The sequence below is a fragment of the Equus caballus genome, chromosome 9 (assembly GCF_041296265.1).
Source record: "Equus caballus isolate H_3958 breed thoroughbred chromosome 9, TB-T2T, whole genome shotgun sequence".
Classification (NCBI taxonomy): domain Eukaryota; kingdom Metazoa; phylum Chordata; class Mammalia; order Perissodactyla; family Equidae; genus Equus; species Equus caballus.
The window spans coordinates 36,164,701-36,190,153 of NC_091692.1; the positions used below are offsets into that span (position 1 = coordinate 36,164,701).

The 25,453-nt window shown below is 38.5% G+C and overlaps 1 protein-coding gene across 4 annotated transcripts in view; it reads left to right on the plus strand.

Annotated features, from left to right (window-relative positions):
- Positions 1-25,453, plus strand: part of PRKDC (protein kinase, DNA-activated, catalytic subunit) — a 202,058-nt gene that overhangs the window by 163,519 nt on the left and 13,086 nt on the right. For 3 of the 4 annotated variants that reach the window (XM_070221373.1, XM_070221374.1, NM_001163858.2), the window contains 8 exon segments: positions 1,585-1,774; positions 7,558-7,732; positions 9,421-9,611; positions 10,437-10,617; positions 11,173-11,333; positions 13,473-13,684; positions 22,761-22,848; positions 22,937-23,080. In XM_070221373.1, coding sequence (XP_070077474.1) covers positions 1,585-1,774; positions 7,558-7,732; positions 9,421-9,611; positions 10,437-10,617; positions 11,173-11,333; positions 13,473-13,684; positions 22,761-22,848; positions 22,937-23,080 — 1,342 coding nt within the window. 4 annotated transcript variants of the gene reach the window in all.

Here is a 25,453-nt window from a genome sequence, read left to right on the forward strand (position 1 = left end):
ACTTCTGCACATGCATACTTTAGGGGGTAGTCTGTGACCTGTGTGGCTTCATAAACAGAATTAGAGGATCCCTTCTCTGGCTCTATACCTTCCAGGATCCCCACTACAATGTTTGGTCTACCTGGGCTCCTTTCCAGGTTTCTCTGGGCACAATAAAACAGCGTTTCTTTCAGAATCTTAGTCATTAGGGCTGCCACACCACTCTGCAACCATAGTTATCCTTGTGGCCAAACTGGAAAAAGAAAGAAAAAAACAGGAAACATCGCAATGGCAGTACCTTCTACTAGTTTTGACTTCCTTGTACAAACAGTCTGCTGTCTTCTATTTACTCTCAGAGTTCTTGAGTGGTTGTATGTTGCATCTTATCCAGAGTTTGTGGTTGTTATCAGCAGAAAGGTAGACAGCAGGGGGCTCACACTGCCATACCAGAGCCAAAACTCTGTTATTTTTAAACAGATCATTCTTTTCCTGGCTCTATCCTCCCCAATCTGATACAAGAACATTTCATTTACCATAACACTTCTCTGTCTTTGTTTATCGTGTTCCTTCTATCTGGGACTTCCTTACCTCTTCTACTGCTTGAAATTGAATGCATTCTTCTAACTCCAGGAACAAGTCCGTCTCATTTTGTGAAAACTTATCTACCTCCCCTACTTATCCTCCTTCCCCTTTCTGTGAGCCCAGGGCATTTTATTCATACTGGTAGTGTAACATTTATGTTTCATTCGTTAATTATTTTTTCAAGTACTTATCAAGTACCCAGTTTATACCACTTTTACTTGTTTATTCTTATAATTAGAAACAGTACAGGCTTAAAAAACAGCAGCATCTCTTGGGAGGGAAGTGGTGCTTGTGTGTTGGGTAGGGTGCGAGGAACACAGAAGCAGAGAGATGACTAGAGAGTCTTGTATCTTGGGAATGACCAAAAAAACAAAAGAAAGAGATAATGTGAGACATGCTAGTTTATCTGGCCACCATGTTTCTAAGAAAATTGGAATTACTCCCTGGATAAACAGACAGTTAGTTGATTATTGATCTGGGTGAATTTTGTATATTAAGATCCTTTGCCAGTGTTACTGACAATGAAAGTAAAATCACTGGAACAAAGTCATATATGCAAATTATGATACCAATAAAAATAATTTTATAGCAATACAACCATATCTTTTAATATTATCAATGATTATAACCTGTTAGTTGCTTTACATCTTTCACCTTTTGGGGAGCAGGACCTTAGATTGGGAGATACAGGGAGAAAAATGGCTTTTGGCCCAACACAGGATATGTTGCCCATTCATTAAGAGAGGAAATTATAAGTTTAAATGCTTTATTTTGTGGGGGTGAAAATAATAAATGATATCTGGAAATTTCTGTTGAAATGTCCTTGGTGATCTTTGAATAGTTGGTTAATTAAAGTGGAGATTAAATCCAGTACCTAAAGTGCATATTCACAGTCTATAAATGAGCAAAAATTTAATAACTGTAGAATTTCTGTCTTAAATGCTATTCCATAGCTCCCTATATATCAAAGATTTCTTTCATGAGTCTCTGGTATTAGTTCTCATTTTTCTTTGTTTTGTGTAGATGTTTCTTTCTCAGCAAAATAGAAGAAAAACTGACTCTTCCTCCAGATGATCATAGTATGAACACAGATGGAGATGAAGATTCCAGTGACAGAATGAAAGTGCAGGAGCAGGAGGAAGATATTTATTCTCTGATTAAGAGCTGTAAGTTTTCCATGAAAATGAAGATGATAGAAAGTGCAAGGAAACAGGTGAGTACTCAACATTTCTCTTCCTCTATTGTATCCTAGAGTTTTCTTAATTTAGCTTTTTTTTCTTTGCTGAGGAAGATTCACCCTGAGCTAACATCCATGCCAGTCTCCCTCTCATTTTTTATGTGGGCCGCCAGCACAGCATGGCTGCTAACAGATTGGTGTAGATCCATGCCCAGGAACTGAACCTGGGCCACCGAAGTAGAGTGTGCTGAACTTAATCACTAGGCCATCCAGGCTGGCCCTTAGCTTTTTTTCTGAAACTTCGCTGTTCTTTAAAATCTGAAGCTTAAAGATAAGTAGTTAGTATTTTTTCCTCTTTATAAGAAAGTAAACTTGAAGAAACACTTACTTAAAATTTTCTGGAGAGCCTCTAAAGTTTATTATATACTTGAAAATCATTTCAAAATGATTGTTTTCTGTTATTTAAAAAGAAGTTAAACCTAATATCAGATTTGATCTTATTTAACAAAATGTGTGCTCGCCAGATAGTTACAAATTATATTTAGATTTAGTTTGTGGAAATCTGTCATTTGATAATAAGATCCTTTCTTGATGTAAGTGTGCTTTGCTTAAAAGTTGCATATAAACTATTTAAATGTATTAAATCATATTTTATATGTAATTAAATCATATTTGAATATTGTAGGGGAGCTTGCTCGCTTAATGACCCTACATTAATTGCTATCATAAAGCAAAGAATGTTATTCTGGTAGAAATAACTAATATTTCTGTTTTGTAGTTTAAATGCTCATTTATAGGTTTTTCTTTCAGATGGGTGTTGTATCAGTTAGGAATTTTTATGTTTCAAAAAACAGAAAACCTGGGGCAGCCCCGGTGGCCTGGTGGTTAAGTTCAGCACACTCTGCTTTGGTGGCTTGGGTTTGGTTCCTGGGCAAGGACCTACACCACTCATCAGTGGCCATGCTGTGGCAGCAGCTCACATACAAAATAAAGGGTGATTGGCAATAGATGTTAGCTCAGGGTGAATCTTCCTCAGCAGAAAAAAAAACAACAAGAAACAGAAAACCCAACCCAGAGCAGCCTAGTGAATAAAGGAAATTTATCAGTTTCCATAAATGAAAAGTCTAGAAGAGCTGGCTTTCAAATACTATCACCAAGGACCTGCTTTCTCTCCCTCGATTCTCTCTTCCACCATAGTGATTTTGTCCTCAGATTCTACATAGTGAATCTCTCTGGCAACTCCAGGCTTGCCCTTTGTAGTTGGAAATGGCCATGGATGTTTCATATCTTACTTCCTCTATACTCGTATCGCAGCAGGGGGGCCTGTCATTCAAGGCACACAGCTGAGGATGGGTTCATGTGGCTTCTTAGCAGGAAGTCAGGGTGCTCATCCCAGCTGGAGAGACAACAGGTGCTCCCTACTACTGCTCAAACTCCTCCAAACTGGGAGAGGGGCATGATGAAAGAGGAGGAAGGAAATGGATTATGAGTACGTTATTTAGAAATATGTGAAAATCCCCAAGATAGCTAAAAGTCTTTCATATGGCACATTGGCTTTTTTTCAATTTTTCAACAATATATTCACATATACATGTGGGTTACAGTTAGCTCTCAAAACCAGTAATATTGGAGATGGAGAGAAAAAGAATCATATCTGAAGTTTACAAAAACCTTCAGTGTATTTTGATTTACCTACCGATACTCTTCAACACTCTTCAGAAGTGGCAGAACTGAAATTTGAGTTTTGCCTCTTTTCATTACCAAGTACTTCATTAGGTGCTAGAGATACTGTGTTGAACAGCATATAGAAAAGTAGACAGACAATTATAATATGATAATATTAAAGGACAGTCATGTGGGAAGAACACCTGACCCAGCCTTGTGGGAAATTGTAGGTAATGTCTAAGTTGGGAACTGACAGATGAAATAGAGTAAAGGGGATAACATATAAGACCCAGGAATGACCCAGGGCATGTGGTTTCCTGAATGGTGTGAAGGTTGAATTTTAACCCTTACTAAACGGCTGTGTACCTTTGTGCAAGAAAGCCCTTGAATCAAAGTGGTCAGATATACAATTTTAGAACAGCATCCTGGTGGTCATGATGAGAAAGGATCAGAGAAAGGGCAAAGCATTAGCAAGCTTCTCTGTTAATCTATGTGAGAGATGATGGTGGCCATATCTAGGTTAGAGGTCAAGGAAATGGAGATAAGTGGACAGATTCAAAAAAAAGGAACAGGTTCACTTGGATAGGACATGGTGACTACTTCTGTTTGGGAGGAGAAAGGATGGTATGCTGGCTTTCAGACCTGAGTAGCTGGGGGATGGGAATGTAGGAGGAAGAGCAGTTTGTGGGGAAGATGATATGTTCAGTTTGAGACGTGTTGAATTTTCGAGGCCTTTAAGATGAGCAAGTTTTGATTTCCATTAGATAATTTATACAAAAGAAATCTGAAGCTCTGGAGAAGAAGTTATGTTAGTGATAGAGGTCTGAATGTGATCAGCATGTGGATCGTCACTGAGACCATGGGAGTGGATATGGTAACCGAAGTCAATCCCCCGAACACATCAACAGTTATGGGATGAGCAAAGGAAGAGGCGACTACAGGGATGCTGAACCTGAATGATGAGATTAGAGGAGACAGAGACTGTGAGACCCCAGGGGAGGGGCCACAATCACCAGTGTCAGTTTCCAAAGAGAGCAAAGGTATCAAGAGTGAAAAGTGTCCTTGCATTTAAAAGGAGGTTGGTCTTGAGTTTGGTGAGAACTATTTCACTGGAGGAAAAGAAGTCAGATGATAGTGGCTAGAGAAATGGATGAGAGTAGGCTATGGGGACAGTGGCCACAGGCTGCTCCTAAAGAAGCCATGAGGGGTCAGCTCTGTGGCCAAGTGGTTAAGTTCGCATGCTCCACTTTGGTGGCCCTGGGTTTCGCTGGTTTGGATCCTGGGCGCGGACATGGCACTGCTCATCAGGCCATGTTGAGGCGGCATCCCATGTAGCACAACCAGAGGCACTCACAACTAGAATATATACAACTATGTACTGGGGGCTTTGAGGAGGAGAAGAAGAAGAAAACAAAAAAGATTGGCAACAGTGTTAGCTCAGGTGCCAATCTTTAAAAAAAAAAAAAAAGAAGCCATGGCAAGGAGGAGCAAGTGGGGTGAGGGAGGATTTTTTTTTAGGGTGGAAGATACTGGGGATGTTTAAATCCCAATGGAAAGAACTAATCAGGAAAGACTGGATATATAGAGGAGGAACCACTGGTAAAATAAGATTCTTTGTGGAGGTTGGCAGGGACAGGATTCAGGGCACAGGTGAGTCTTCTATCTGAATGGAGGGCGGGAAAGAAGAATGGGCTTAGATGTGAGGAAGAGTAGGAGAACTCATCTCTTGTCTCTGAGAGTTGGGAGGTAAAGTCATCTGCAGACAGTGATCAGGAAGGAGAATTGAGAAAAGTGTGGAAGTTTTAAGAGTACTATGGACTGTGTGAGAGAAAACTGACTCCCATACTGGAAAAGGATTGTCAGACAGCATTGAGAACCTGGTTGGCATTGTCTCCAGTGGATCTGCAAGTGTAGGAGCAGAGAAGGCATGCACTTTGATGAACCCAGAGTGTGGTTTTGCCAAGTGAGTGTGATACAGAGATAAAGGCTGATGATCTGAGTGTACTGCTAAGAGAATGATGGGAATAATTGGCTTGCTTGAATGTGGAAGGAGGTGAAAGCAGAAAGAAGGCACGTAAAGTTACCAGAGGTCTTAAGTAGGTTATAAAGCACTCACAGCAGAAATTTGGTGACTAGAAAAGGAGGTTTGTGGTCAGAATGGGATGATTTGAGTTTAAGAATTTGGTGGTGAGGAAATTCTGAGTAATGACAAGGATCACCGTGTAGCTAACAAACTGGACCCATCATTATATGATGTGATGATACTGTCCCAGTCCTCATGATCACTATCTAGAGCAAGAACTGCTCTTATAACTGATGATAGCATAAGGTGGGCAAAGAAAAGAGATGTCAACAATGCTAGGAGAGCACAGGGAAGAAGAGAAAGTCTACCTGGGATATGAAGGCTTCATGTCAAAGGAGGCATTTGGACTTGGCTTTATGGGAATGGTAGGATTTGGACTTGGAGAGGAGAGAAAGGTATTATAAGTGTAAGATATATTCAAACAAAATCGTGCAAGTGAGAAACTGGGAATTACAGAGTCTGCTCTTAGCAGAGGGATTGTGGGAGTTTCTTGATGGCTGGTTTGAGGTGGATCATGAAAGCATTTTAGTGCTGAACTAAGGACTGGAGTCTTGATCCTGTAGGACTTAGGAAGTCATTGAAGGTTTTTCAAGCATGCTGGCTAAGTTGGAAGCTATGTGGAAGACTGACTGCTGAAGGAAAAAAAAGAGAGAGACTATGGAAGTCTCAAATTAGAGAAGCGGTGGCGGGAATGAAAACGATGTAAGAGACGTTCAATAAGTAGATATACGAAGACCAGAGATGATGAATGATGGAGAGAGTGCAGTTGAGGATGACTCAGATTTTTACCTCGTATTGTTGAAAAAGTGGTAATTAGGAAGGCAGAGTGCTGATGAAAGTGTCTTGAAGCCTAGCAGAGAATTAGAAGTATAGATTTAAAAGACATTTATGTAACAACTAACCAAATAAAAAAATAGATACAGTATACATCAAAATTAAAAACTTCCATGCCTCAAATGACACACTCAAGAAAGTGAGGAGACAACCCATATAATGGGAGAAAATATCTGGAAAGCATGTATCTGATAAGGGTCTACTATCCAGAATACATGAGAAATAGTTACAACTGAACAATAGAAAGTCAAACAGCTCAACTGAAAAATGAGCAAATGATCTGAATAGACATTTCTCCAAAGAGGATATACAGATGGCCAACAAGCACATGAACAGGTGTTGAACATCATTAGTTACTAGGAAAATGTAAATAAAAACCCAAGATACCACTTCACATCCACCAATATGACTATAACCAAAGAAGCAATGATAAGTGTTGGTGAGGATGTGTAGAAATTGGAACAGTCATATACTTCTGGTGGAATCGTAAAATAGTGTAGCTACTGTGGAAAACAGTCTGACAGTTCCTCAAAAAGTTAAACATAGAGTTACCATTTGACCCAGGAATTCCACTCCTCAGTATACACTGAAGAGAAATGAAGCATATGTCCACACAGAAATTTGTACACAGATGTTCACAGTAGCATTATTCGAAATAGCCAAAAGATGGAAACAGCCTGAGAGTCTATCAAGAGATGAATGAATAAATAAAATGTGGTATATCTGTACAATAAAATATTATTCAGCCATAAAAAGGAATGAAGTACTGATATACACTATAATATGGATGAACCTGGAAAATACCATGCAAAGTGAAAGAAGCCAGATACAAAATCACACATGTTTTCTGATTCCATTGTTAAAAAAAGGCCAGAATAGGCAAATCCATAGAGACATAGTTGTTGCCAATGGCCAGGAGGAATGGGGAGTGACTGCTAATGGACAAAGATTCTTTTTTTTTGGGTGGATGAAAATGTTCTGGATTTAGATAGTGGAGATAGTTGTCCAACTTTGTGAATATACTAAATGACGCTGAATTTTACACTTTGTAAAATTATATCCCTATGATAAATAAAAAGACATCCACATAAGTGAAGCTAAGGAGATGGATTAGCTGCTCTAAGGTGAATTGTGTCATGCAAAAAGGGAAGCAGGCCGATAAAAGCTTCGTTTGTAAAATAATTTTATTTCTAAATTATCACTTACATGCCATCATACTTTTTCTTCTGTTATATAGAAAAATTTCTCACTAGCCATGAAACTATTAAAGGAGCTTCATAAAGAGTCAAAAACAAGAGATGACTGGCTGGTGAAATGGGTGCAGAGCTACTGTCGACTCAGTCACAGCCGGAGCCAGACCCAGAATCGTCCTGAGCAGATCCTTACTGTGTTGAAAACAGTCTCTTTGTTGGGTACTAGACTGCTCTTATTTATATTAATTTAAAACTGCTGCTTTATATTATGTCTGCATGTCCTCTCAAACTATTCTTTGTGCTGCTTTATCTAACATTTGGGAATTATCTCTTTGTAGTAATTTTATTAAATATTTGGAGCCAAGATACTTTGTATCCTAGTAACGCTATTGAGTATGACATTTGGAGCTTTTATTTTATCTATAAAATGTAATTGAAATTAAAATTTTTCTCTTTAATACTTAGCCAAATTATGGGTCCAATAGTTTAATTAATTTAAAAACTCTGTGCTTACATACAAGAACTACCTAGTGAAAAATTAAACATGAAAAGCTTTTTTCCTCCTCAGTTCTTGTCTTTTTATAATAATGTAGGCTTTAAGACTGAGGAGAGAGGCCGGCCCCGTGGCCACCTGGTTAAGTTCACACGCTCTACTTTGGCGGCCCAGGGTGTCGCTGGTTCAGATCCTGGGCGTGGACAAGACACCACTCATAAGGCCATACTGAGGTGGCGTCCCACATGCCACAACTAGAAGGACTCACAACTAAAAAACTATACAACTATGTACTGGGGGGATTTGGAGAGAAAAACCAGGAAAAAAAGAAGATTAGCAACAGTTGTTAGCTCAGGTGCCAATCTTAAAAAAAATAAAATAAAGACTGAGGAGAAAACAACTTTCTTCATGTGGGTTTTGGATCTGGTATGCCTACTCTGTTGCCATGTCCAAAGATGATGGTAGTAGCACTACTGTTGAACATACTCCCACCGTATTTCCAAATGCATTCCTCATCAGGAGAGGGTATTATATCAGAATATCAGCCTCAGTAAAAGTGCAAATAGGAGAAGCAGTCTTTCCATATTGATCCCAGGATCAGAAAATCATCCTTATGATTGCGTAAATAGTTTTTATGGATTTTTTGCGAGGGTTGGGGGAGAGGAGGAGGAGTTTGCTGACATTAAGATAATATTAGTATCATAATAATAATTCTACAGTTATAGTAGTTATGGTATGGTTATAGTTTGTAACAGTCTTGTGAAATAAGCACTATGAAAAGAACACAATTATGATCATTTATCTGAGAGAACTCTGAAACAGTTGTCATCCTGTGGCTGAGCAGGGCGGTATGGTTGATGCGACTTGTTAGGTGACTGCCCTTTCTCTTTTGTGCCCCCTTCTGACACCTCTGCAAGCTGCAGGCGCTTGACCAGAGCTGGATGAACTCCTTGGTCAGAGCCACACAGTAAGATGCAGAATGATATCTTTGAACGCAGCAGTCTCTGCTGCTTTATTAGCTAATAGGTCACAGGATCAATTTAAAAATCTACTCTTGGGTTATTAAGGTATATGTACAAACACATGAAAAAGAGCCGTTTTCTGTTCTCTAACAGGTAGAATTAGGTGCTTTGACAAAATGCAGAATGATGGTGCTTGAATAAAAATTAACCAGTGTTTTAATTGCTTAGCCTCTGTGGGGTTTGATACAGTCACTGCTGACAAAGAACATTTTTCACTAATGTGAGTTCAAGAAATTCCCTAACCAGTGTTTGAAGTCATGCTTTCAAGATTTATTTTAATTAATTCTTAACAGAAAACAACTTTTGAACAGTAGGAATTTCTCCTTTGTGATTTATAGTATTCATTTACTTCTGAAAAAATCACTTGTGTGTGTGTGTTTTTAATCCAACAGATGAGAACACATCAAGCTACTTAAGCAAAAATATTCCAGTTTCCCGTGACCACAACATTCTCTTGGGTACAACTTACAGGATCATAGCTAATGCTCTCAGCAGTGATCCAACTTGCCTTGCTGAAATCGGGGAAAGCAAGGCTAGAAGAATCTTGGAGCTGTCTGGATCCAGTTTAGAGAATGCAGAAGAGGTACTGAAGACTGAAAGAGTGAACTTTTTATGTTTGTGTGTTGTATGTCTTTAATGGGCAACCTTCTGGCTACACTAAAGAAATAATGAGGGTACTGCTTTGTGCTTTTAGAATGTATTTGACAGTTGTACACAGCCAAGGTTCTTATGTGGAAAATTGACATATTCCATGTGTTCCTGTTTTTTTTGAATGATACAAATTTTTTAATATTAAAAGTGAGAAATTTGTGTTGGATTGATGTGGACGGTTCTCCCATGAATCTTGTTAATGGAATTTCACCACCACTCGCCATTCAGATATCGCACTAGCTTTTGGGACAAATCAGCCTTTTTCACTTTTTTATTTGGTGCCTGCTTTGCTTAGCTTTTTTCGAAATGATTTTGTGTTTTCAGTAGTTACCAGCCTCTCCTCATCTCGCTATGTCCTACTTCTCTTTAGTTGTATAGCCTGGTCTTCTTCCTCCACGATGTTAGCAACATCTGTGCAGGACGTTGAGCATGAGGCGCTGACTTCCATCTCTCTTTAAATTCTTCACAGAGTTGCGTGACCCCCATTGATCTTTGGTGGCAGCTCTGTCTGACTCTCTGGCCCACACTTGGCTTGTTCTTTTTTGCTTGGTTGATTTTTACATGCTGAGAATCTTACTAGAGTCGCTTACTCTTTCACAATCAGGGCAGACTCTCTTTTTTTCATTTAACTACCTTTCTGTGTTATTTTATGGCTAATTAATCACAAGTGTTCTTTGTTTGTCACCACAAGTAGAAAGAGTTCTTCCAGAAAGCTTCAAATGCACTTAAGTTTTTCTGAGATCTCTCTGAATTCTAGGTGATCGCAGGTCTATACCAGAGAGTGTTGCATCACCTTTCTGAGGCCGTGCGGATTGCAGAGGAGGAGGCCCAGCCTTTCACTAGAGGCCAGGAACCTGCAGTTGGGGTGATAGATGCTTACATGACACTGGTGGATTTCTGTGACCAGCAGCTCCGCAAGGAGGAAGAGAGTTCATCAGGTGAATCACAAAAGAAAAAAAAGTTTGTCACCTCATGTTACTATAAAGTCTTAAAAATTTTGTAGATACTTTTGGTTTACTGTTTGGTTTTTTTTAATGATAAATATTCTGAGAGAAATCTTGTCTTTTTAAGAGGGAATAACATCTCTAAGCAACATGACCTGCATATAAATGGAGTTAGGCTATCTTCCATCTTTCCATTTGCTTAATTTATACTTTAATATTTTACTTGTAGCTTTGGTATTATTGGCTTATGTGGCCTGCCTCTTGCTCCTGGAGTAAATTCAGTAATCAGCAGCTTCCCCTTATGTTCCCAGCCCAGGAAGAAAACTGTGCTTCACGCAGAATGGGTAATGTAATAGGACAAGATAGAAACTTTAACATATCGTCCAAAACTGTGTCTCGTGTTTGTTGATCTAAAGTAGGTGAAAAAGAGAAGAAGGGCATACTGCAAAATATAAGCCAAGGAGAGAAAATGTAATCATTTGTTAAATTTATAGTTGATGTGTAAGTGGATGTATTGACCATTGTTTTCTTCTTTCCTGTCCTCGGTAGTTACTGAGTCTGTACAACTGCAGATGTATCCAGCCCTTGTGGTGGACAAAATGTTAAAAGCTTTAAGACTGCATTCCAATGAAGCCAGGCTGAAGTTTCCCAGACTACTGCAGATTATAGAACAGTATCCAGAGGAGACCCTGAGCCTAATGACCAAAGAGGTTAGTATCTTTATTCTACTGAAAAGGAACTTTACAGAACTTAAAGACGTGTTCCTGTTTATATCCAAACACATTAATGTGTGCAATGCATATGTTATAGCTTTTCCTAACCAGCATTGAAGTTTGCTTCATTCCAAGAACATAGGTAGTAATTTAAAACTGTATAGAAGAGTGTTCACACTTACCCATTTTTCTCTGTCGATGTTAGTAAGAATGCTGTGTCTGAACAAGGGCCCCAAGAAACAGGGGACGAAGTGTGTTTGGGATAGAGACAGGCATTTTCTGTAGCACAGTCTGCTGCCCATAAAGACTAAGCTGTAGTCTGTAACATCTCTTGGTGCCTTATGCTCAGTTTATTATTTAGCCCAGGGAGAAGGAATATGCTTCAGTTGGCATCCCACCCCTGGTGACTGTGGTGCCTGCCAGGAGCACCTTTTCCACAGGGATCCTGAGGCCTCCAAGCAGCTTGCACTCCCCCACACACTCTGCTCACTGGCTTGCATGTCCCGTGCTGGCCTCACCCCACACAAGGCTGGTGCCTTTCTGTCATTTGGGCCACATCTGTAAAAAGTGGATGGCCATCTGAAAGGCCTTGTTAATGACTTCTGTAGATGTTAACTAGAAAATACAGCCAAGCTTTGAGTTGATAATGTAATCGTTCAAAAAAGGTGGCCATACTCTATTAGTTTCACATAGTAAGTTTTTAAACAATACTGGCCTCTGAGCTGTGGAGACTTGGCGCCTGTCAGGGCTTTACTGCACCACCTGACCTTCTCCTGGATTTGGAATAGTGGAGTTTTTGTCAATAGGTCTCAGGAGATTAAAGTAAATTAAGAAATGCAGCATGTATGTGTTTTTCTTAAAGATAAGTGAGAAATAGTTAAATTATGATTTTAGTTTTTTCCAAAGTAATATTTTATTTATATATGATTAAAGTAGCATTTTGAATTTGTGAAGAAATAAATGGAGTATTCACTCAATGTTATTTTGACACTTGGGGAGACATTTGAGATGGGCCATCTAACTTTTCTTGAGTGGTCCCTGTGATCCCTGTGGACTGGTGCATTTTATCCTCACATACCCTGCTCTTTCCTCATTTTACAGGTGAGCTTAGGAAGCTTGCTGAAGTTCACTCCTTATGCCAACATTCTAAGTGCATCAGATTTTATCTTAACATGTAACACCTTAAAAAGCATTACAGGAAAGCATGACCAAATGTTGAAAATGGTCTTGAAGTAAAGAGATAAAAACCAGAAGCCATAAAAGAAAATAACTTGATATTTATATGCAGAAAAGAATATACAAAGTTAAAAAAAAACTGGGAGAAAAATATTTGCAACACAGAGACAGAGAGCTGATGTCTCCACTGTACAAAATAAATAGACCAGTAGAAAATGGTCAAAGGAGATGCATGCATGATTTAAGTTATATAAGGCAAATAAACCCAAACTCTTCAGCCTCACTAATGAGGGGAAACAAAAGGTAAATATTTTTCACCTCTCAGATTGACAGTGAATTAGAAAAATTGATTGTGTCCAGTGTTAGAAAGGATTTTGGGAAGTAATCAATCTACTATACTTCCAGAAGTGAAAATTTGAAAAATCTTTTTGGAGGAAATCTAGCGATGCTTTTTACAATTGTTAATGTTCACATAGGAATTTTACTTCTAAGAATTTACCCTATGGATATATAGCACACATACAAAGAGATAAATATATTGGAGTGTCCATTGTAGCATTACCTGTAATAGCAAAAATTGGAAAATACCCTAAAAATTCATTATAGAGCAGTAGTTAAATAAAATGGAATACTATACAGCTGTTGAAAGGAATGAGATATAAATCTATCTATCCATCTTAAGAAAAACCAGCAATAGTGTGTCTAATCTGATTCCATTCTTGCAAACAAAGGATACATGTACACGTGCATAGAAAACATCTGAAAGAATTGAATGGTTGCCTCCATAGAATAGGAACTTAGAGGGCTGAGGAAGAAGAGTTTATTTTGTATATACTTCTCTGTCTTTTTATACTTTTGATTATAAATGTCTACATACTTTTTATATTGGACGCATACTGCTTTTATAATAAAACAATGTTAAATGTTTTGTTCATTAAGTTACAGCTCTCTGTGTTTTAGATTTCTTCCATTCCTTGCTGGCAGTTCATTGGCTGGATCAGCCACATGGTGGCCTTACTGGACAAAGAGGAAGCTGTCGCTGTCCATCGCACAGTGGAAGAGATTGCTGATAACTATCCACAGGCGATGGTCTACCCATTTATAATAAGCAGTGAAAGCTATTCCTTCAAAGATACTTCTACTGGTTATAAGAATAAGGAGTTTGTGGAAAGGTGATATCACAGAAAAATTAGGTTGATCAAATACCACAGGTTGTAAAAAATGTGTATGGTAAAAGCAAACGCATGGAAGCTTATGTTTGTCTTCAAATTAATTAGAGCTGTCATTGAAGAATGGAAAATTTTAGACATCTATGTGTTAGACATCTCTCCCTGAGTATGTCATTTGTTGTAGGATTTCTTTCGTTTTTTTAAATACATTTTGTCTTAGAATTTTATTCATGAAACATTCTACCCTTATGCTCATAGTTAGTTATCTGTTGGTTGAGATAGACTAGATGAGGTGCTTTTTTAAATCAGTTCCTGAAATTGTTCTTTAATTTTAAATATCCAGGAAGTCCCTCTTGTTTTTTTTTTATTGAGGTTATGATAGTTTACAACCTCGTGAAATTTCAATTGTACATTATTATTTGTCAGTCATATTATAGGTGCACCACTTCATCCTTTGTGCCCACCCCCCTCTTCCCCTTTCCCTGTTAACCACTAATCGTCCACGTGTTTGTTTATCTTCCACATATGAGTGGAGTCATACAGAGATTGTCTTTTCTATCTGGCTTATTTTGCTTAACCTAATACCCTCAAGGTCCATCCATGTTGTTGTGATTGGGATGATTTTATCCTTTTTTATGGCTGAGTAGTATTCCATTGTGTGTATACATATATATATACCATATCTTCTTTATCCAGTCATCAGTTGATGGGCACTTAGGTTGCTTCGACATCTTGGCTATTGTGAATAATGCTGCAATCAACATAGGGGTGCAGGGGTCTCTTTGAATTGCTGATTTCAAGTTCTTTGGATAGATACCCAGTAGTGGAATGGCTGAGTCATATGATATTTCTCTTTTTAATTTTTTAAGAAATCTCCGTAATGTTTTCCACAGTGGCTGCACCAGTTTGCATTCCCACCAGCAGTGTATGAGGGTTCCTTTTTCTCCACAACCTCTCCAACATTTGTTATTTTTTTGTTTTAGTTATTTTAGCCATTCTAACGGGTGTAAGGTAATATCTTAGTGTCGTTTTGATTTGCATTTCCCTGATGATCAGTGATTACGAGCATCTTTTCATGTGCTTATTGGCCATCCGTATATCTTCTTTGGAGAAATGTCTGTTCATATCCCCTGTCCATTTTTTGTTCAGGTTGTTTGATTTTTTGTTGTTGAGTTGTGTGAGTTCTTTATATATTATGGAGATTAACTCTTTGTCAGATACATATGATTTGCAAATATTTTTTCCCAGTTGGTGGGTTGTGTTTTTGTTTCAATCCTGTTTTCCCTTGCCTTGTAGAAGCTCTTTAGTCTGTTGAAGACCCATCTGTTTGTTTTTACTATTGTTTCCCTTGTCTGAGAAGACATGGTGTCTGAAAAGATCCTTTTAATACTGATGTCGAAGAGTGTACTGCCTATCTTTTCTTCTAGAAGGCTTATGATTTCAGGTCTTACCTTTAAGTCTTTGATCCATTTTGAGTTTGTTCTTGTGAATGGTGTAAAAGAATGGTCAATTTTCATTCTTTTACATGTGGCTCTCCAGTTTTCCCAATGCCACTTGTTGAAGAGACTTTCTTTTCTCCATTGTATGTTCTCAGCTCCTTTGTCAAAGATTAGCTGTCCATAGATGTGTGATTTTATGTCTGGGCTTTCAATTCTGTTCCATTGATCTGTTTGCCTGTTTTTGTACCAGTACCATGCTGTTTTGATTACTGTAGCTTTGTAGTATGTTTTGAAGTCAGGGATTGTGATGCCTCCAGCTGTGTTCTTTTTTATCAGGATTGCTTTAGCAGTTCGGGGTCTTTTGTTGCCACATATGAATTTTAGGATTCTTTGTTCTTTTTCTGTGAAGAATGTCATTGGGATTCTGATTGGGATTACATTGAATGTGTAGATTGCTTTAGGTAGTATAGACATTTTAACTATGTTTATTCTTCCTATCCATGTGCATGGAATGTCTTTCCATCTCTCTATGTCATAATCAGTTTCTTTCAGGAAAGTCCTGTAGTTTTCATTGTATAGGTCTTTCACTTCCTTGGTTAAATTTATTCCAGGGGTGGGCGGAGCAAAATGGCGGGGTGAGCTGACCCGGGATTCTCTCCCCTCCAAAATACAACAAAAGATTGGAAGAACTGAATTTCAGAGAATAAACATAATGCCAGCTCGTTAGAGACCTACAATACCAAGAAGGCGGAGATCATAAACCTAGCTTTACCCCTTCGGAGGCGCTGGAACGGTAGGAGAGAACATCGCTCCCTCCCCTAGAGTCTGCGATCGCTGCGGGGCAGGTGGGGAGGGAGCGGGGGAGGGGCCGCACGACCGGGGGATCATCCAGGACTCCTGCCGCTGATTCAGTGGAGACCCGCTGACGGGGGGAAAGCTTCCGTCCGCGGGGACCCTATAAATCAAGGGCCTTGGGAGACCAGAGAACAGACCTGATCTGAACCCAGACCGGCGCGTGTGAGTAACAGCCCCTCCCCCACAGCAAAGCCAGTGGGCGCAGCCATCTTGCCCCGAAGGCGGAGAGCTAACACGCTGCTCTCGACCCCCATCTAGTGGCGACAGGCTGTAACTGCAACTGAATTCTACCACCATGAAAAAAAAACGCTCCTCTACCATCCAGCAATTTATAAAAGCCCCAGACCAGAAGGAAAACAATAAAAACACAGAATTAAGTCCTGAGGACTTGGAATTAGGTAAACTAAGTGATAATGAATTCAGAGCAGCTATAATCAAAAAAGTCAATGAGGTAGAGAGAAAGATAGAGAAACAAGCCGAGTTCTGGAGTTACTTCACAAAAGAGATTGAAATCATAAAGAAGAATCAAACAGAATTACTTGAGATGAAAAACACAATGGACCAGATAAAACAGAATACGGATTCCCTGAATGCCCGTGTAGACAATCTAGAGGAGCAAATCAGCATAATCGAGGACAGACAGGCTGAATGGCGCCAGACAGAGGAAGAAAGAGAACTAAGAATTTAAAAAAATGAGGAAAATCTCCGAGAGATAATGGATTCAATGAGGAGTAAGAACATAAGGATCATAGGAATTCCTGAGAATATGGAGAAGAAAGTGTGGTTAATGAAATTATTGAAGAGAATTTCCCAAATCTAGGGATCAACGGAGAAATGAGTGTAGAGGAGGGTTTTAGATCTCCTAGATTTGTCAATGTAAAAAGACCCACCGCACGGCACATAATAGTAAAGCTGGCAAATAGGAATGATAAGGAGAGAATACTCAGGGAAGTAAGGAAAAAAAAGAGAATAACCTATAAAGGAGCCCCTATCAGACTGTCAGCGGATTTCTCTACAGAAACCCTACAAGCTAGGAGAGAATGGAGTGATATATTCAAAGCTTTAAAGGATAAAAACCTTCAGCCAAGAATACTCTATCCAGCAAGAATTTCCTTCAGATATGAGGGAGAAATTAAATCTTTTCCAGACAAACAAAAGTTAAGGGAATTTGTAACTAAAAGCCCTCCATTACAAGAAATCCTCAAGAAGGCTCTCATACTTGAAAAAAGAAAAAAGGGAGAAAGGGGACACAAGCCACAGACTAGGGAGACCGATGGATAGGACCAGAACAGGATACCAAATATTCAACTGTAGCATTAGGGTAAAAATAAGGAAACTACCAAAACTAGGACAATCTTAGCCCTCTAACTACAAATTAATAAGACGAGTTGGAATAAAAAATGAAAATAATTATTTAGGAGGGGAAGAGCAAAGGGTCTAAATCAGTATTGGTCGAGTAAGTAAGAGACCACCAGAGAATAGACTATACTATACACAAGATTCTAAATACAAACTTCAAGGTAGACACTAAAATAAAGTACAGAACAGAGTCACAAATCATAGATAAGGAAAAATCTAAGAAACCCAGCATAAGAAATTGCAGTATTAAATGGATAGTCTAAAGCACACAGGAAAAGAAACACAGGAAAACAAGATAATGAGCGACAGATTGACAACATTAAGTCCACATGCATCAATAATCACTCTCAATGTGAACGGATTGAACTCTCCAATAAAAAGACACAGAGTGGCAAAATGGATTAAAGAACAAGATCCAACAATCTGTTGCCTTCAGGAAACACACCTCAGCCCCAAGGACAAACACAGGCTCAGGGTGAAGGGGTGGAGGACTATACTTCAAGCAAATAGCAAGGAAAAAAAGGCAGGTGTTGCAATTCTCATATCAGACCAAGTGGATTTCAAAATAAGACAGGTAAAGAGAGACACAGAGGGACAATATATAATGATCAAAGGGACACTTCATCAAGAAGAAATAACGCTTATAAATATCTATGCACCCAACACAGGAGCACCAAGATTCATAAAGCAACTATTAGCAGACCTGAAGGAAGATGTTAATAACAACACAATAATAGTAGGGGACCTCAACACCCCACTCACATCAATGGACAGATCATCCAGACAGAAAATCAACAAGGAAATAGTGGAGCTGAATGAAAAACTAAAACAATTGGACTTAATAGACATATATAGATCACTCCACCCTGAAGGAGCTGAATACACATTCTTCTCAAGTGCACATGGAACATTCTCTAGGATAGACCATATGTTGGGAAACAAGGCAAGCCTCTACAAATTTAAAAAAATTGAAATAATAACAAGCATCTTCTCAGATCATAGTGCCATAAGGCTAGAAATTAATTACAAGAAAAAAGCTGAGAAAGGCAGAAAGATGTGGAGACTAAACAACACACTACTGAACAAGCAATGGATCATTGAAGAAATTAAAGAAGAAATAAAAAAATACCTGGAAACAAATGAAAATGATAGCATGCCATACCAACTCATATGGAATACAGCAAAAGCTGTACTAAGAGGAAAATTCATCGCAATACAGGCACATCTTAACGAACAAGAAAAATCCCAAATAAGCAACCTTAAAGCACACCTAACTGAACTAGAGAAAAAAGAACAAATGAAGCCCAAAGTCAGCAGAAGGAGAGAAATAATGAAAATCAGAGCAGAAATAAATACTATTGAAACGTAAAAGGCAGTAGAAGGGATCAATGAGACAAAGAGCTGGTTTTTTGAGAAGATAAATAAAATTGACAAACCACTAGCCAGACTTACAAAGAAAAAAAGGGAGAAAGCTCAAATAAACAAAATCGGAAATGAGCGAGGAGAAATAACAACAGACTCTGCAGAAATACAACAGATTATAAGAGAATACTACAAAAAACTATATGCCAACAGAATGCATAAACTAGAGGAAATGGATAAATTCCTGGACTCCTGCAATCTCCCAAAGCTCACTCAAGAAGAGGCAGACAATTTGAACAGACCAATCACAAGGAAAGAGATTGAAACAGCAATCAAAAACATCCCAAAGAATAAAACCCCAGGACCAGATGGCTTTCCTGGGGAATTCTACCAAACTTTCAGAGAGGATTTAATACCTATCCTTTTCAAGCTATTCCAAAAAATTAGGGAAGATGGAACACTTCCTAACACATTCTATGAGGCCAACATCACGCTGATACCAAAACCTGACAAGGACACCACGAAAAAAAGAACTACAGGCCAATATCACTGATGAACATAGATGCAAAAATTGTAAACAAAATTTTGGCAACCAGAATTCAGCAATTCATCGAAAGAATCATACATCAGGATCAGGTGGGATTCACACCAGGGACACAGGGATGGTTCACATCCGCAAATCAATCAACGTGATACACCACATCAAGAAACTGAGGAATAAAAACCACATGATCATCTCAATAGATGCAGAGAAGGCATTTGACAAGATCCAACAACCATTTATGATAAAAACTCTGAACAAAATGGGCATAGAAGGAAACTACCTCAACATAATAAAGACCATATATGACAAACCCATAGCCAACATCATACTCAATGGGCAAAAACTGAACCCCATCCCCCTGAAAACAGGAACAAGACAAGGATGCCCTCTATCACCACTCTTATTTAACATAGTACTGGAGGTCCTGGCCAGAGCAATCAGGCAAGAAAAAGGAATAAAAGGAATCCAAATAGGGAGGGAAGAAGTGAAACTCTCGCTGTTTGCAGACAACATGATCTTATATATAGAAAACCCCAAAGAATCCATTGGAAAACTCTTAGAAGTAATCAACAACTACAGCAAAGTTGCAGGGTATAAAATCAATTTGCATAAATCAGTAGCATTTCTATACTCCAGTAATGAACCCACAGAAAAAGAACTCAAGAATACAATACCATTCACAATCGCAGCAAAAAGAATAAAATACCTTGGGGTAAATTTAACTAAGGAAGTGAATGACCTATATAATGAAAATTACAAGGCCTTTCTGAGAGAATTGGATGACGACATAAGGATATGGAAAGACATTCCGTGTACATGGATTGGAAGAATAAACATAGTTAAAATGTCCATTCTACCTAAAGCAATCTACAGATTCAGTGCCATCCCAATCAGAATCCCAATGACATTCTTTACAGAATTGGAACAAAGAATCCTAAAATTCATATGGGGCAACAAAAGACCCCGAATTTCTAAAGCAATCCTGAGAAAAAAGAAGAAAACGGGAGGCATCACAATCCCTGACTTCAAAACATACTACAAAGCTACAGTAATCAAAACAGCATGGTACTGGTACAAAAACAGGTGCACAGATCAATGGAACAGAATTGAAAGCCCAGAAATAAAACCACACATCTATGGACAGCTTATCTTTGACAAAGGAGCTGAGGGCATACAATGGAGAAAAGAAAGTCTTTTCAACAAATGGTGCTGGGAAAACTGGAAAGCCACATGTAAAAGAATGAAAATTGACCATTCTTTTTCACCATTCACTAAAATAAACTCAAAATGGATTAAAGACCTAAAGGTGAGACCTGAAACCATAAGGCTTCTGGAAGAAAACGTAGGCAGTACACTCTTTGACATCAGTATTAAGAGGATCTTTTCGGACACCATGCCTTCTCAGAGAAGGGAAACAATAGAAAGAGTAAACAAATGGGACTTCATCAGATTAAAGAGCTTCTTCAAGGCAAGGGAAAACAGGATTGAAACAAAAAAACAACCCACTAACTGGGAAAAAATATTTGCAAGTCATATATCTGACAAAGGCTTTATATCCTTAATATATAAAGAACTCTCACAACTCAATCAGAAAACATCAAACAACCCAATCAAAAAATGGGCTGGAGACATGAACAGACAGTTCTCCAAAGAAGATATACTGATGGCCAATAGGCACATGAAAAGATGCTCATCATCGCTGATCATCAGGGAAATGCAAATCAAAACTACACTAAGATATCACCTTACACCCGTTAGAATGACAAAAATATCTAAAACTAATAGCAACAAATGTTGGAGAGGTTGCGGAGAAAAAGGAACCCTCATACACTGCTGGTGGGAATGCAAACTGGTGCAGCCACTATGGAAAACAGTATGGAGATTCCTCAAAAAACTAAAAATAGAACTACCATAAGATCCAGCCATCCCACTACTGGGTATTTATCCAAAGAGCCTGAAGTCAGCAATCCCAAAAGTCCTGTGCACCCCAATGTTTATTGCAGCACTGTTTACAATAGCCAAGACGTGGAAGCAACCTAAGTGCCCATCAACAGACGAATGGATAAAGAAGATGTGGTACATATATACAATGGAATACTACTCAGCTGCAAAACAGAACAAAATCATTCCATTTACAATAACATGGATGGACCTTGAGAGAATTATGTTAAGTGAAATAAGCCAGCCAGAGAAAGATAATCTGTGTATGACTCCACTCATATGAGGAGTTTAAAACTATGGACCAAGAACAGTTTAGTCGATACCAGGGGAAAGGTGGGGTGGGGGGTGGGCACAAAGGGTGAAGTGGTGCACCTACAACATGACTGACAAACATTAATGTACAATTGAAATTTCACAAGATTGTAACCTATCAATAACTCAATAAAAAAAAAAATTTATTCCAAGATATTTTATTTATTTTTGTAGCAGTTGTGAATGGTATTTGTGTTCTTGAGTTCTCTTTCTGTTAGTGCATTATTAGAGTATTGAAATGCTACTGATTTAAGTAAGTTGATTTTGTACCGTGCAACTTGGCTGTAATTGTTGATTTCTTCTAGTAGCTTTCTGATGGATTTTTGGGGGTTTTCTATATATAGGATGATGTCGTCTGCAAACAGTGAGAGTTTCACTTCTTCCTTGCCTACTTGGATTCCTTTTATTTTCTTTTCCTACCTAATTGCTTTTGCCAAAATCTCTAGTACTATGTTGAATAAGAGTGGTGAGAGTGGGCATCCTTGTCTTGTTCCTATTCTCAGAGGGATGGCTTTCAATTTTTTCCCATTGAGTATGATGTTGGCTGTGGGTTTGTCATGTATCAGGAAGCTCCTCTTCTTAATTAGGAATCAGTAAACTCCCTGAAGTGCTGTCCCCTTCTCACTTCTTCAGTTGATGTGTAAGTGGAGACAGTTAATGGACATAACTAGCAATGGTGTGTTACTTTTACAAGAATGCTTTGTAAATGTGTGATATTTTAGTTGACATCCTCTGTCAAGAGCTTTTTTCTCACAAGCTGATTTGCCTCATTATTTAGAGTGTTTTGTTTCTGAGACAACAAGGAAGAGGAAGACACAGCTTTTGTCACAGTTTGTTGGTTGTGCACACACCATCTGTCACTGTACCTGCCCTCCCCACCCCACAGCCCCTTACAGAGTCAGCTGCAACATGGTTAATTTTTTAAAAAAGAAAGAAAAGAAAAAGGTTTGAAAGTGGGTCGAGAATGTGGCCTTTTCTTTCATAATTTTGGAAACTCTGTGTATCAAATTGTATATATCAAAATATTGACATCATTTGCAGAAAGATTTGCTTTTACCTTGTCTAAGAACCTCATCTCTAGATAGAAGACAGACTTTGTGCTTCATCTAATATTGGACAGAATTTTAAAATTGCTCCTTCCCTAGACTATGTACTTGGTTATATATAATTTTATATATAAATATAAATAATTATATATATATAAGTTATAGGCCTTGATCTTTGGAAGGTGTTTGATTAGCTAAACTTGGGAATTTTTTTTTTATAGGATTAAAATTAAGTTGGATCAAGGAGGAGTGATTCAAGATTTTATTAATGCCCTAGAACAGCTCTCTCATCCTGAAATGCTCTTTAAGGTACTATAATAGCTTGTAGCACATAAAACGTAGAAATTGGATAAAACCTACTTGCAATCTAGGTTGATTTTTCTCTTTTTCTGCACAGGACTGGACTGATGATATCAAAGTTGAACTTGAAAAAAACCCTGTAAATAGAAAAAACATTGAAAAGATGTATGAAAAAATGTATGCAACCTTGGGAGACCCACAGGCTCCAGGTCTTGGGGCTTTTCGAAGAAGGTTTATTCAGGTATGGATGAGCAGCAGCCTGCCTTTATGATAATGGGATCACTGTGAAGATCAATACTTATACTTGCTGATGTGTTAATAATTCTGGTTTTAAAATGTCTGTTGAATCTGTAAACTTTCTTTAGATCTGATGCTTTCTGGGAGCTATTGATGGCATATTTTTAGGTCAGATAGTGGCAGGTGGGGCAATAGGTAAAGCCTCAGGGTTTTTGTTACATTCTGTTCTTCATGCTTACATTCTTAGATATGAGGCTTACATATAGGTTAATATTTTTAATTCTCAGAATGATTTGTGTATTGGCTCAAGAAAATGCTTGTATTTTATATAAGTTGATAACTATTTTTGAGCACTTATCTCTGTCCAAGGCACACTCCTGGGTGCTACAGGAGATACAAAGAGAAGACAGACTTAGTTCTTGAATTCAAAGAGATTGTCTGACAAATACTATATATACAGAACTCTGGCATAAGGGCAAATGTGGTAAATGTGAGATCTTTTTTGGTTTTTTTTCGGTGAGGAAGATTCACCCTAGCTAACATCTGTGTCAGTCTTCCTCTACTTTATATGTGGGATACCTCCACAGCATGTTTGATGAGTGGAGTAGGTCCACACCTGAGATCAGAACCCACAAACCTGGGCTGCCAAAGTGGAGCATGTGGAACTTTAACTACTCAGTCACAGGGCCAGCCCCCGAGATCTCTTCTTAAAGTTGCTCTAGAGCTGAAAGGAAGAGAAGACACCTCAGTTTTGAGGGAATCAGGAGAAACCTCTTGGAACAAGTGGAGTTTGAAATGAGCCTTCAAATGTCCAGATTTCACACTGCCATGCCTTGTACTTGTTGCTCCCTCTACATGGGTTTGCCTTGTCTCCCCCGGACACCCTTGGAGACTTGGCTTTATGTGACATTTCTCCTTTAGAGCCTTCCCTGAACCTCCTTTTTGTAATGGTCCCCAAGAAGACTTAGGTACTCCTTCCTCTCTGTCGCCTAAAGCACCTTATGTACACCTCTCTTAGCATCATGACACTGCTTTTTTTTTTTCAATTTTGGTCAAACTGTCTTTGTTCATTAAACCTCAAGAAGTTTAAAAGCATAAAGAAATAGTCCTGGTACTCATCTTACCAGAGTTCTCAAGTTCTACAGTCTCTAGTGCAAAGGGGATCTGTGTGTCTTCTTGGGTTTTTTTAGTGACTGCTTTATTAAGATATAATTCACATACCCTGCAATCCATCCATTTAAAGTGTACAATACCATAGCTTTTTTATATTCACGGAGTTGTGCAAACATTGCCACATCAATTTTAAAATATTTTCATCACTCCAAAAAGAAACCTCATACCTGTTAGCAGTTATTTCTCATTCTCCCCTCCTGCCAGCCCTAGGCAACCACTAAACTACTTCCTGTCTCTATAGATTTGCCTGTTCTGGACATTTCATACAATATGTGACCTGATTTCCTTCAGTTGGCGTAATGTTTCAGAGTTCATCCATATTTTAGCATGTGTCAATACTTCATCCCTTTTTATTGCTGAATATTATTCCACTGTGTGGATATCCCACATTTCGTTTATCCTTTAATCAGCTCATGGGCATTTAGGGTGTTTCCACTTCTTGGTTATTATGACTAGTGCTGCTGCAAACATTTGTGTACAAGTTCTTGTGGGGAGATTCTCAGGAGTTGAAAACCATTTTATCTTGAACTCTTCCTTTAATTTATGCCTCCTGAATTAGATTTGTGGGCAGAGGTTCTGTCTTGTTCATCTTTTCTCTCCACTACCTGTGAGACAGGCATCTTTAATTAGGTGAATGGTATAGTTTTGATAAGTAGAGGTAGATTTTGGTAGGTCATTCCTACTTAGGATAGTTTTAAAGTCATGAACATAGGAATGTACAGGGCTATCCATTGCCTAAATGTGACCAGGGATGTATCCTAAAAGTGAAGAGAAAAAAGATAAACCTCTGTACTTCATTTTATGACATATGTTATGCTCCACATCATATCAAATCTATCTCATAGTACTGCTACACATTGAATATGCAAGAGTCTCAGAACAGGAAATAGATGTACTATAAACAGACTTAAAACTAATGGACCAGCATTAATAAAATTATAGAATACTAGATTTGGAAAATTGTGTTTGTTTTTTCCTAAACCAGTGGTCTACACACTTTTTCTGTAAAGGTCCAGATTTTCAGCTTTGCAGGCAACACTAGTCTCCTGGCACAAGTACCCACAGCTGCCATTATAGCACAAAAGCAGCCTTCAACAACATGTAAATGGATAGGCATGGCTGGCAGGATTCCAATAAGATTTTACTTATAAAGACAGGGAGTGGGCTGGATCTGACTTGCTGGATATGATTTGCCAAATTGTGT